Below are 13,839 nucleotides of genomic sequence, written 5' to 3'. Positions count from 1 at the left end.
ATTGTACGTGCAGCGCCAGAGATAATAAACGACGAGCCAGCGTACCCGCAGACGGACATCTGGTCGCTGGGCGTGCTCACGTACATCATGCTATCCGGCGTGTCGCCCTTCCGCGGCGAAAACGACGCCGAGACCAAGCTCAACATCTCCTTCGTCCGGTACCGCTTCGAGCACCTCTACAAAGAGATTACACAGGTATGACGAATACACGCTGAAACTGCTCATCATGCAATTTCTGCTGCAATACTCTTATAAATTACGCTTTACTTTACTTTCTCCTTTTTGATTCTCAAGATCAAGAAGAAATTCCTTCAAGGAATAAGTCCGTCTGTATACTTGGCAGTTTTTTTTTTTTCTAATCTGTTATTTGTTTCAAATATGACTGCACAATAAAGCTTATAAAAACAAACACTTTGTCTGATTATAAAACGCAATACAATAGATATGACATAAAGCATAGACATTCGTGAAGTCCTCGTCAAATCTTACGAAGACAAAAGCCTCACCAAGAAATTTCGCCGAATTTAATAGTTTGAAATAAAGTTTTAATTTCTTTTAAATTAAAAAAAAAATCTCTGCATTATAAAAAAGATCATATAACTCTTCTTGCATAGACATAAATATAATAAATCGTGTAGAAACTTTTGCACACAAATTGGAAAATTGGGAATTGAGTACTAAGTTATTCCTAATTAGAAGCATTTATCGTAACACTAAAGAGCTATACTCAATTTTCTTTGTGTGTCATGCAGGAGGCGACCCGCTTCCTCATGTTCCTGTTCAAGAAGGTACCGCTAAAGAGACCGACGGCGGAGGAGTGCCACGAGCACCGCTGGCTCACGCAGAGCGACTTTATGAACAAGAAACGAGAGAGAGCCGTATTCCTGGGCAACAGACTGAAGGTGGGCAACCAGCATAAAATGTTCTCTCATATTTTCTTTTTTTCAGTCCAACTAACGAAACCTATCTATAGATACGATTAACATTAAGGACGTCATAAAATACAGCGTGATCCCCATGTACCACGCGTGTTAATCTCTCTCCTCAGACGTATACTCTTGACAGAGTGGTCGCGGTTTTTATGGTGATAATGAGGCCCTCCTTCGCGATTGAGGTCCTCGCAATGCGTTTCCATCTTCTTCTGCTCACAGCTAAGCGAGAGCATTGCACAATAGACTGCTGTGTGGCCGTTTTACGTTACTGCTATAGAGCTATACTATATCTTATCTAAGATATTTATATCCCCGGATCCTATAATTTCATTGGCATTTAATGGACCCTTCGAACCGAAATACAGCTATGCGAGCACAACTGTGCTTGACAGGATTATATTGCACTTTTCGGTCCTAAATTAAGATGAGTTTGTACAATAGTATTGATAGGAAGGTTCTCGAGTGGCGATTCAGTAAAGGTAAACACATTTAGAGCAACCCTCACTACATAGCAGTGGATAAAGCGACGATTTCAATTGTGTCGTAAGGAGGTAAAAGACGTAGCCCAAATGGTTCAGGACTGTTCCTTATGACAGTCTATGAGGATGAAAAACTTTAAAAAATTACTTAATTAACAGATAATATAGATAAATACTGAATCATCCTGGCATAGAATGAGCCACTCCATCCGTGGGTATCGTAACAGGCGACTATGAAAATTTAAAGGTCGAGAGATGGGGAGTAGCGTCTCTGTTAAAACAACGCCAAAGCCTAACTGTTATTGCCAATTTGCCTGCCAAGCATGGCAACTACTGGCAAAACCCTTTCTTATGGGGGATGCCAATGTCCAGCAGTGGACAGTTAACGGCTGAAATAATAATAAAAGATAAATACATTGATCCGCTTTATCTGAAACCAGGAATTCTCGGACGAGTACCACGAGAAGAAGGCCCGCGAGGCATCACAGGCGGACACGGTGTCGGCCGCGTTCGGTCAGACGCGCCACCTCATGCGATCCAACAGCATACAGGAGGAACTGTTCACCACTTTCGCCAGCCACTGACACCACCTCCACGCATGTGGTACACACTTGGAACATACACTGGGAACACCTATAACCAAATAGAGTGCATAGATTTAATGCCAATAAAATTCAATTGGAAATTGGTCACGTCTTCGATTCGATGTCGTTGCTAAGTCTGAGAGAGATAGCGAATAAATGTTTAGGATCTCTTTTTATCTTCGAACGAGATAGCATGCGTTTGTACGAGGTAATTTTTGTCTCAATCATGTATTAACAATGTCTCTATTTGGTTTTAAGTTTCTCAATCAAGTCTAATTCAGATGATTAGTGTTTTACTGATCATTGAATTAAGTCTTATGTTTCGGATTTTAGAGATCAGGTATGGGGTCGAAAGAAATTCAAATATTGTAAATGTGACGACTTGAAGGGACTGTGATTTTAAAGAATGTATATTAATTCATAAATGTATGGGACGAGTGATAGTTTTACATCGGAAGGAATTTAGATACTATTATTATTAAGGGTGGGTCATATCTGGCAATATCTATAAATTGTAGTTACAATATCTATACATATATTGGCCCAATAACAGATATATTAGATATCGATTATCGAATATTTAAATATCGAAAAGAAATATCCTAAAGAATATAGATATCCAACTGATATGGACGATATCGCAATATGTGGTATTCAATGTTTAGAACTCGATATATAGATATCGGATATTACCTATTTTAAATTATTATTTTTGGCTATGTATATACAGCTATAAATTGTATAAAAAGCTACCAAACGTTTAGAAAAATAAACAATTCTGAAAAATATTTTTTAATGACCATAATATTTTTCTTTTGATTTTACCAATTAAAAATTATATAATCTAAATTCAAATTATAAATCAATATAGCAGTATGTTCCAAGTGTCTACCATAAATAAGCCCCCTATACCATTTTTCACAGTTCATACACATTTTGTATCGCCAAACGAAATTCTAGTCATAAAGAAATTTTGTTACGAAGGTTTTTGTTATTTATTAAGCTATTTATTGTATACAAATTTTTACTATGTATTTATACTAATTGGTACAACTTGATGCTCCAGTATTAATATAGTTAATAAAGAGAATTGAGTTGACAGTCCTTGTTTTTTTTTTTAATCTTTGTTTTTTTTTTAGACTTAAACAATCTTTGTTTTTTTTCCGATTCTAGGCTATGGTGTGACTGTGTGAATTTTGTGCTTGTTTTTTTTTAATCTTTGTTTCTTTTCCGATTCTAGGCTATGGTGTGAATTTTGTGCAGGTAAATATGTAGGTATGGCATTGTAAATGAAACAAATATTTTAAATTCTGGCAATTTATGTCACAAACGTTATTAAAAAAAAATATTGCAAGTATTATATGAGATTATTACATCGTCATATATGTAGGATCATGTATCTAACCTCAATTTTCAGTAACACACATATCCATCCAAAAACATTAAGTTAGAGACAAGTATTTTGCTTGAAATGATTGTCATGATGTAAGGCGCATGACCAAAAGTAATATCGTCATAGTCGTAGAATACTGACGGATCTGACAAAGATTACATATAAGGATCCGTCAGTATTCTATGACTATGACGATATTTTATACACGTATAAAGCTTGTATAATATATGTTTAAAACATTTATTATTCGATTCTGTGGCATATTTCTTTAAATTTATCACTATAAACATTTAATACTACAACGAAATAATTCAGTACGCTCGTGTGGTCCCGGCACAGAAGGGGCCATTCCCTTCCTTATCTATGGGCGTCGTAAGAGGCAACTCAAAAAAACTTAATGGTGGAGTGATGGGCAGCAGCATTCCTCTTAAAACATCTCTAAAAGCCTAACTGCGATTGCCAACCCGCCTGCCAAGTGTGGCAACTACTGGCAAAACTCCCCTCATGGGGAATGCTTATGTTCAACAGTGGGCAGTTAACAGCTGTAATAGTTTATTCTAAGGATTAGGGTAAGTGTGGGTATTACTGCGGATTTTCTTGTTTTAATTCTTAATAAACGGGTTATGACTTTTTTGATAAAAAAAAATATTTCTGTTACTTTAAACCTTTAAGAAAATAACTACATTGTGGTTTCATACGTATGACAATTATTAAATTTGTTATTAATAAAAATTAAGTAGTTACAGAGGTGAACAATTATAGCTTTTTTTGAGAGCTTCAGTGCAAAAAGAGGTGGTCGTAAAGTCATTTTATTTACATACAGAGGGAGACTTTACACAAAAGTCGATTGCTTGGCTCTGTCCCATTCGTGTTTCAATCATAAAGCAGTTGTGTTTGCATGGCTGTGTTTCGGTTTGAAGGGTGGGATATGGCGTGAATTTACTGGGTACAGAGGAATAACACCTGAGTCCTCAGGAATGGCAATGCATAGGGGGTATCATGGGCGAAACAGTATACTCTGTTATGTCCATGGTACTGCTCATGTCTATAGGCGACGGTTACCACTTTCCATCAGGTGGGCCGTCAGCTAGATTGCCATTCTAAGTTGTATAAAAAAAAATTAATTTTGTTAGATTGTTCTTAAAATATGAAAGTAAATGTAAAGTTGAAAATATCTGAGTATATCGATAGATTAATCTATATAAAATATGATCCTATAAATATGATAGTGAAATAATCCCTTAATTTCATACATTACGCGTGTACTTGTGTAATTTTTGTAGCTCTACATACATACATACATTGTAATTAATAAAATACTATTTACACTTATATTTTAATAATTAGACATTTGTGATTATGAATTTTATAACGTTGACTTAGAGACCATAATCCATCATACACCGTTGAACGACTAGTAATTATGCAAAGTGGCAACTACAAAAAGTACATTAGTACAAAAATTAAAAATTGTAGACAGCTATCACATTTTGGAGTATTCATTAGATTTTATATAACTTTTAAGCATGTGATAAAACAAGAATTGTTATAATAATAATAATAACATCAGGACTACCGCAAACAGGAGAATTATCCAGCGGGGCAAAATATCTTCTTGTTACATTAAAAGTAAATACACATGACGTTTTTACAATTCTATGTATTGTTTTTAAAGCGTATGCTGTCATTTTTATTAAATGTCTGTGTATTTACAATGGTTTATATAGAAATATAAGGTCATAAAAAGAATGTTGAGATTCCTCTCTATTTCGAGGAAAATTTTCCATAGAAAAAAAAATATTTACCAGTTACTTAAAACAATCTATTATAATTTAAATGTAAAAATACTGCAAAACATGACTTTTCAATAACAGAGCAGACAAATAAAATGTTTTCACTTAGATAATAGAGCAAAGAAGTGCAACGAGTTACTCAATCAGCCCGGCCATTGATTGTTATTTACAAATGCTTTAACAGTACCGATATTTTGTATATTGAATGAATTAAATTAATTTGTAACAACAAGAAACCATAGACAAGTGTCACTTTTCAATGTGTGGTGCACTCACACACATACTAGTTTACTAGATCATATACATAGATGGACTGTAGTGTTAAAAAAGTCAATTGATAAAAAAATTATCGCTGAAAGTAAGTATCAGAGGGAGACTTTGTACAAAAGTCGATTGCTTGAGCACCTCTGTCCCATGCGTGTTTCAACCGTGAAGCAGCTGTGTTTGCATGGCTCTGTTTCGGTTTGAAGGGTGGGATATGGCGTGAATTTACTGGGTACAGAGGAATAACACCTGAGTCCTCAGGAATGGCAACGCATAGGGGGTATCATGGGCGAAACAGTATACTCTGTTATGTCCATGGTACTGCTCATGTCTATAGGCGACGGTTACCACTTTCCATTAGGTGGGCCGTCAGCTTGTTTGTCATTCTAAGTTGTATAAAAAAAAAGGTATAATTGCAATATTTTAATATTCCCATCCACATACAACCTGAAGGACTACCATGAAAATTTTTCCGAAATTTCGGAGCCGAACGGAACACAAATTTGATGTTAAAAATTACATGGTTTAAAAATATAAAAATGTGTAGGATTTATTATGAACGAAACAATAAGCTCCATTTACTGAGTCAATTTCGTTATGAACGAAATAGCAAAATTGAGTCTGAAAATTCGGAATTTCATTTCATGGTAGACCTCCTAACTTAATAAAAAAAGGTAGGCTGTTTGTGCTAAAGCATTTGTAGGAAAACATTATGTATGCAAGGAGCTTGATATTTTCCAACAATCCTTGCAATGTTACATTAAGGCTGCCAATTTGTTACTTTAAATTTATAGCCGTCATTCTCTTAATGTATATAATATCGAATGTTATGCAGAGCAGTTGTTGGAGTGCAAATTTAATGTCGTTTTATGTAATATTTATTATATAAATGTATTAATTTGTAATCTGTTGCCTTGCTATAAATAAATAAATATGTATATGATCTAGCTAGAGATTATCATATGCCTCGTGGACTATATATGCATATATATATATATATATATATATATATATATATATATATATATATATATATATATATATATATATATATATATATATATATATATATATATATATATATATGTATATTATATAAATGCCAATTGAGCGTTTCTGGTAGTCCCTTCATTATTTTCTTTACTTTAATCATTCCAAAAAATCACATATTAAAAAGTGTGTTGATACATAATAAAAAAAAAAAAGTTTATTATAAATATCTAATGAAATAATGTTCAAATTGATTTAATTAATATCACCACGTTTCATCTCTTGTTCTTTGCTATATATTCCTGTACTTTAGTTTGGAACTCCGTTTTATTCTTATTGTACATTTCCGCTGCCTCTATGTTGAGGGGATCTTCAAAATTCAAAAGATCCTGAAAGTAATAGAAATAAAAAATAGATTTTTTTTTTCTCAACTCACAGATTATATGTGGTATACAGATCATTTTGTATCTCTATTTTCAACCTACGTCAAAAAGAAAGGTTGTATATATTTTTTTTATGTTTGTTACCTCTTTATTAGTTCTTAACGGATTAGGATTAAATTCTTTTTATCTGAAAGGATATACTTACAGATTGATCGTATAGCAATTTTATCAAAATCGGTTCATTAGTTTAGTTTCCAACTCACTTGCCAAGCATGACAACTATTAGCAAAATCCCTCCTAATGTTTTTTTTTTGATGGGTGAAAATGGTATGGTAACCCGCCTGCGCTAACGGGATACGCTAGCAGAGCACCAGTGAAGGGTGATAGATGATAATGAAAACAGGCCAGTTAGGCCTGATGATGAATTCATCAGGAATTAATCATGATAGTTTCCAGGGAGAACCACGTGGAGATCGACCTGGTTGGATATATTGCTAGCAATAGGATTCTCAGTCTCCATTACTAACAATCCCTTTCCCCCCTCACCCCTAATGTTAAACAGCCATAAGGGGCGACCTCATTCCTTATGACAGTCTATGGGTAATGCCTATGTTCAACAGTGGACATATTACAGCAGATATGATGCTGAACTGCTATGCTTGTTTAGCCACTGCATTTGTTTAAAAGGTGGGGTATGACAGTGAAGTTATATACATTACATACTCAGGCATGTTATGCCTCATTAATGGCAATGCATGGGTACTACCATTTACCATTTTACCAGAGTAAAAGTCGATTGCTTAGGTACCTCGGTCCCATTTGTGTTTCTACCATGAAACAGTTGTGTTTGCAAGGCTGTGTTTCGATTTGAAGGGTGGGATACGGCAGTGAATTTACTGGGTACAGAGGAATAACACCTGAGTCCTCAGGAATGGCAACGCATGGGGGGTATCATGGGCAAAACAGTATATGCTATTATGTTCATGGTACTGCTCATGTCTATAGGCGACAGTTACCATTTTCCATCAGGTGGGCCGTCAGCTTGTTTACCATTCTAAGTTGTATAAAACAAAACTAATTACCACTTTCTATCAGGTATGTCATCAGTCTGTATATCATTCTATTGCTGATGTTAAACCCAAACCATAGAAATACATGGCTAGTTACATGTATTACTTTAACACACTGTTTCTTAAAATGGGATCTCTTAGGGGTCCATAGCATGTCTATCAGGAGTCCACAGTAAGTCAATAAACTGTATAAATATTTATTAAGAAATTGTGCAGTAAACGTGACAGGACACATTGTCATCATCAGGCGGCGAATTCAATAGAATCTGTTAAAACCATCAATATTGGTTTCTTTTTTGTAGTAAAAAAAAGCCTTCTTTTTTTAAATTTAGGACCTAACTAAAATGTTTCTTAACAGGGATTCATAAAATTGTTTGAATTGTGAAAATTGTCAGTGATTGCAAAAAGTTTAAGAAACCCTGCTTTAACACAATAACTTGAAATGAATGTTCATACCGTAAATAATGAATTGAGACCCCAAACAACATCCTTGAGTCTCCGAGTGGGCGCCCAGCCATGTTCATCTATCGATGTCTGCCTGAGTAAGGATAAACAAATATCTCCATCAACATTTATGTTCGGATGCCAGAGCCTTGTCAGACATTTTACTTTTGGCGGCTGAAAAATAATAAACAGCAATAATTTCTGATTGCTTATTTTACATTGGCAATTTTATACTGCACTCGGGCAGCTTTTATATTTTTGTCCATAAAATAATTAATTAATAATATATGTGCCAAGCGGTCCTGGCATAGAATGTGCTGTTGCTTCCTTTCATATATCTGTAGAAAGAGGTAACTAAGAAGACTTAATAGTCAAGGGATGGGCAACAGTATCCCTCTTAAAACACCTAACTTTGGTAGCCAACTCACCTACTAAGCATGGTAACTATTGGCAAAACCACCCCTTATGGGGAAGGCCTATGTTCAGCAGTGGACAGTTAATGGCTGATACGTGATTATAATACAAAACAATTACTGATTAAACATTAATAATTAGTTGAGTTACTACTTTAATAAAAGCTTTAATAAGTTAGTTACAATTAACTATATTTTTGTTGTAAATTTTTGGACTTAAAAAATAGTACTAGGTTATTCGAGTTGGGGCAGAGAACTATAAGAAACATTAATGACGACTAGACACTTTAGGAACACTTTAATATGAATACTTACAGCCATATTATAGTCGTCGGTAACATGTATGCTGAATTTGAACTTGCCTCCTAACCAATAACCCTCGTCGGGTGTAACAGTCAAAATAAAGTCGCTAAGTACATTAGGGTCCTCGAAATGCACAGAACAAGTCACAGGTAAATTCTCATTCATTTCTTGCACTTCTTTAACTAGCAATTTGTCTCTAACTGATATTCTTCGTGTAGGTTCACTAGTAATACTATTGGTATTGGTATCTGAAGGTTCTTTTTTTAATTTCCTATTAAGCGTAATCATGGTAAAAAACAATTTACCGTATCTACCCCTAAATAATTAAAACATTACAATATTAAAGTAAAAAAATTAGCCTAGCTTTTTCGAACACGGCGAAATAGCAAAAAAAACCCTGTTGAAATTGATTTTTTTTTTTTTTAGTACGTTTGTTCCGTTTGGAACAGGCTAAGGTCGGAGACCATGCTGCCTAGTCTTCAAAAAGATAATTTATCTGGAATCTGTTGAAATTGAATTCGTTCGTTCGAGTTGTCAAAATAGTGTTACCTACTTTTAATTTAAAAAATATTTATGTCGAAGTGGAAATGGGACGTCGAATAAAGTAATTAAGAACAAGAATTCGTTAAATTTATAATTATCAATTTTGGTAATTTAAAATTGTTATATTTCTGTAATTAAAGTACAATGAAATGAAAATGGTCAAAGGTTAGTAAAGAAGATAATAAATATATTTTTATTATCTATGCCTGTGGGCAAATGATAATGACAAAACATTGACAACCAATGACAGCTAATGTAAATATTCTAGGTTTTGTTGTCTCAGTCAGCTGTGTGACTAAATTATGATAAATAATTAACAATAAATTAAAACACAAAAATAAACACTAATAGAAACATTATGGCAGAAATCTCGTGGCCTTGGCAATATAACTTCCCTCCCTTTTTTACGTAAGTAAACCTTAATTCTTATTCTTACTTTGACGATACTTACCCAAAACATGAGTTTGGGCGATTCGTGGAATTACATCGGCGAAGGAAACGCCCATATCGTCATTGAATTATTAAACACAAATTATGTACTACGTCTTCGAAAGGAAAACGGCGAACAGTTTGGTTTGGACAGTATGCAAAAATCAGTAAATTTTGTCAATTTGGTTATGATACCTTTATTATTTTCTGGCAAAATAAATGTTAATCAAATAGTGGAAATACCACCAGAACAACTTAGAGAATTAACAAACAAACTGTGTAATTTGCGCCCAGAGCACAGGAAATGCAAATCCATAATAAATAATTATGCCATCAAATCTACTAATTTAACAATGGTCACTCTAAACACAAGTAAAAATTATTGTATAGAGATCAAGCCCAAAGAGGGCTATATAACAGCGAGTTTTAAAAAGATTTCAATGTGTTATTACTGTTTAAAACAGTACCTAAAATGTGAACAGGGAGAGATCGATATTGTCAGTAAATATTGTCCATTAGATTTATTTTCTGCAGACAAAACCAGAATGAGGAGTGCTCTCTTAAATTTGATAGATAACCCTCAAAATAACTTCAAATTGTTTCTGAATGGAAATGTCATTTATAGTGAAAAATCAATGAGAACTGATTTTGATGAGATTTTAAGAGACATGGTACTTTTTAACAATTCTCTTGAGTTGTTCTTAAACTTTATTATAGAAATATTACTTGGTAATCAATATAGTTCAAATATTGTTGTAAATGAATCAAATAAACTAGTGATGGCCGACCATCAAATGAAACATTGTTTTGAGAGCAACAATATGCAATCAGGCTCAATTTTGCATAAACTTTTACAACTTCAAAAATTGTCAGAAAATAAAGATATTTATGTAAATACAGAGAATAATGATTATGATTATGTTGAGTCTATATTGAAAAACTTAGAATTGAATGCAATGGACTTGTCTATTGAAGAAGAGAAGGAAAAATTCCTATCACTTTGTGAACCTGAACATTTAGCTATGATATCAGCAGTCGCGAAAGACTGCTCTATTATGATAAGCTTTACACCTGATTATGACAGTAATTTCCCATACATAGAAATTAGAGGGAAGAAAATATCATACAGGTTGTCTGTGACCGACTTAGAGCCAAAGTCAACGAAGACATTACTGAAAAGAAAAGACACTGAGACAAAGTTACTCAATATATATAAAAAATCATTGGAGTCTAAATAAGATTTATAATTATTAATAATAGTGTAAGTATTGTATTGAAAATATTGATGTATATTATATGGATGTATATGGTATATTTACTCTACACTTATACAGAAGATAAGGAAATGTTTTTAATAAAATATTCTATAAAGTATAATAAGGAATAAATACAAATTGTATTTACTATACACTATGGAATTCTATGCTCTCTGGCTACCTCATATCTAATTGTATTTTTCTTCCTTTTTATCAATGTGATGTTTGTGATAGTCATTTCATTCCTTCAGATTTTTTGTTGTAAATTTAACATTTATTTGAAAAAAGTAACAGCTGTGTTTCTTTCCCACTCTTTTCAGCTGAAACTGTATTTCAAAATGGACAGTACATTTATAAAAAAATGACTATTCAAAAATGTTTATAATTAAGAATATTTGAATAAAAAATATTTTTAATTTATTTCTTATAAACTATAAGTTAAAAATATAAATCTTATTTAAAATATAATATTATAATCCAACCAATTAATTATTAAGTTCACGATACATAGATAATAATGGGTGGTAAAAGTACAATAAGTAATCCCTCTGTGACCAACCTTGTTGGTATAAAATATAATACAGAATGATAATATCAGCTCAGCTCTATTTTTAATATATATATATATATAAATACATTAATACAATAGAGTAAATATAATATTTGTTTTCTTTTCTAGAATCCAGCCGCACACAGAAACGAGAACGAAACAATTAGAAGCATGGCAACAGCTCATTGTAGAATATCTAAAATCAACAAAACAATCGACCATAGATGTAAGAGAATCACAGAACAGCCCACTGTTCAATAATGCCTCAATCAATAGAAAGTTATCACAGGAAGCTGTTCTAACAATTTTAGAGGACATGGCGAAGACTGGTCGAGCTGCACCAATAGATAAGAGTAAAAATATATGGGAGATATACTGGCACTCGCTGGACGAGTGGGGCAACATGATATATAGTTGGGCTAGCAATAATGGTTTAAATAATTCAGTATGCACTATTTTTGAATTGCGTGAAGGTGAAAACACAGTTGATGAAGGTAAAAGTAAAAAAATATTAAAAATTTACTATCAAAGTATGTTTGTATAAGGACAAAATTTATCATTGTTTCCTACACTAGGCTGAGCCTGTCCTGTAGGAAACAGGAGTCGTGTTACCATATACATGCATACAGAAATTAACATAGGCTTTCTAGTAATATTTACAATTGTTTACCTACTAATTTATATAAAGCAGTTATTTATATTTAAATTTCATCACTAATAAATTCATAAAAATTTGTGCATGCTTTAGAACGTGTATAATAAGTATTATGTAGTGTGCGTGCGCGTGTTGGTGCGTGTGTGCGTGCGTGTGTGCATGCATGTGTGCGTGCGTGCGTGCATGTGTGCGGAGTGCGTGCGGGCGTTCGTGAGTGCATGCGTGTATGCGTGCGTGCGTGTGTATGTGTCTGTGTGAAAATTATTTTCTTTTCCCTTTTAAAGTCGGAAATAAAAATTAAAACAACAATGATAAAATAATTTATCAGATATTTTAATTTTATGGCTGTTTCTTGCAAAATATTTTTTTTCCTTTTCTAATGGGACATTTGGAAAACTTTTCCTTAGTAGATGTTTGCACTTTTAGATTCTAAAAGAAACTAAACTGCCTGTCTATTTAACTTAAATATGTTGATCCTTCCTTCTCTTTTCATGCCATTACCATTACTGACTTGGCAGTAGTAAAATTTTAAGTTGCTTTCTCGTAATGAAAGTAATCCATTGTGAAAATATCTAGAATCTAGATTATATTTGTAATGGCCCCTGTATTCAAGTTGTGAATCTTGTGCTCGTAATACTTTATCAATTATCTCATTATGTGATAATAAACAGACATCAATTACCATTTCATAATTCATAAAGATTTATATCATTCTTTGTAGGGAAAAATAAAGAATTTTCATTAATTTATTCACTTGTTTATTTACAGAGTTCCACGGGCTCGATGTCAACATACTAATAAAGGCACTAAAAAGACTCGAAACAAAAGGAAAATGTGAGCTGATGGAATTTAACGACAGTCAGGGTGTAAAGTTTTTCTGATCAAGCTGGTATTTTAGTTATGTTTCCAATTAATTACTATAAGTACATTTATTTTCAATATTAAAATGTTAAATACATTTTGTTAAGTTATAAATATTTTAATGTTGCAATATATTTGCCTAAATTTTATTATTATTTTTCATTGAAATTCTTATCATCATCATCATATTAATCATTAACTGTCCACTGTTGAACATAATCCTCCCCATAATAGAGGTTTTGCTAGTAGTCGCCACGCTTGGCAAGCGGGTTTGCAACCGCTGTTAGCCTTTCATCTATGTTTTAAAAGAGACGCTGCTGCTCATCACTCGATCATTAAGTTTCCTTAGTCACCTCTTACGACTCACAAGAACGGAAGAAGTAGCCTATTCTATGCCGTGACCACACGGCGATGGAAATTCTTATGCTTAGTTTAAATAAATTTGCCCACAGAATTAGTTGTCCCCGGTAAAATAAATAGAGTATATTAATATTTAT

The 13,839-nt window shown here is 33.2% G+C and overlaps 3 protein-coding genes across 15 annotated transcripts in view; 2 read left to right on the top strand and 1 right to left on the bottom strand.

The window, feature by feature from the left end:
* LOC113518072 (obscurin) overlaps positions 1-3,096 on the top strand; it is a 177,919-nt gene extending 174,823 nt beyond the window's left edge. For all 12 annotated transcript variants that reach the window (XM_052892849.1, XM_052892845.1, XM_052892850.1 and 9 more), the window contains 3 exons: positions 14-195; positions 753-902; positions 1,852-3,096. In XM_052892849.1, the coding sequence (XP_052748809.1) occupies positions 14-195; positions 753-902; positions 1,852-1,995 (476 nt within the window). In that variant the 3' untranslated portion in view covers positions 1,996-3,096. The remainder of the gene's footprint in view (positions 1-13; positions 196-752; positions 903-1,851) is intronic.
* LOC113518120 (NEDD8-conjugating enzyme UBE2F-like) lies at positions 2,629-9,509 on the bottom strand. The gene is made up of 3 exons (XM_026902889.3): positions 9,061-9,509; positions 8,345-8,506; positions 2,629-6,824 (listed from the first exon to the last, which is right to left on the bottom strand). Exons 1-3 carry the CDS (start codon positions 9,334-9,336, stop codon positions 6,711-6,713), a joined length of 552 nt encoding a protein of 183 aa, XP_026758690.1. The 5' UTR covers positions 9,337-9,509; the 3' UTR covers positions 2,629-6,710.
* Positions 9,510-9,829: 320 nt separating this feature from the next.
* Positions 9,830-13,491, top strand: LOC113518118 (vacuolar protein-sorting-associated protein 25-like). 2 transcript variants are annotated; one of them, XM_026902888.3, is made up of 3 exons: positions 9,830-9,999; positions 11,956-12,320; positions 13,250-13,491. In XM_026902888.3, the coding sequence occupies exons 1-3, from the start codon at positions 9,950-9,952 to the stop codon at positions 13,360-13,362; spliced, it is 528 nt and encodes a 175-aa protein (XP_026758689.1). In that variant the 5' UTR covers positions 9,830-9,949; the 3' UTR covers positions 13,363-13,491. The 2 variants fall into 2 exon arrangements, with proteins under 2 accessions (XP_026758689.1, XP_026758688.2); XM_026902887.3 differs by lacking the exons at positions 9,830-9,999; positions 13,250-13,491 and adding an exon at positions 10,006-11,281 and having other exon boundaries at positions 11,956-12,093.
* The last annotated feature ends 348 nt before the right edge of the window (positions 13,492-13,839 follow it).

The sequence above is a fragment of the Galleria mellonella genome, unplaced genomic scaffold (genome assembly GCF_026898425.1).
Source record: "Galleria mellonella isolate WM207_F2 unplaced genomic scaffold, CSIRO_AGI_GalMel_v1 utg171, whole genome shotgun sequence".
NCBI classification, from domain to species: Eukaryota; Metazoa; Arthropoda; class Insecta; order Lepidoptera; family Pyralidae; genus Galleria; species Galleria mellonella.
Note: the sequence above shows the minus strand (reverse complement) of the source record. Positions and strands in the feature narration are given on the sequence as shown.

Bases quoted from the DNA above. Each gene is read 5' to 3' on its own strand.
- LOC113518118 (XM_026902887.3), top strand. From the start codon at position 10,050: ATGAGTTTGGGCGATTCGTGGAATTACATCGGCGAAGGAAACGCCCAT.
- LOC113518120 (XM_026902889.3), bottom strand. From the start codon at position 9,336: ATGATTACGCTTAATAGGAAATTAAAAAAAGAACCTTCAGATACCAAT. The intron at 8,507-9,060 runs GTAAGTATTCAT...ATTATTTTTCAG, and splicing joins CCGACGACTATAATATGGCT to CCGCCAAAAGTAAAATGTCT. The intron at 6,825-8,344 runs GTATGAACATTC...TATTACTTTCAG, and splicing joins GTCTCAATTCATTATTTACG to GATCTTTTGAATTTTGAAGA.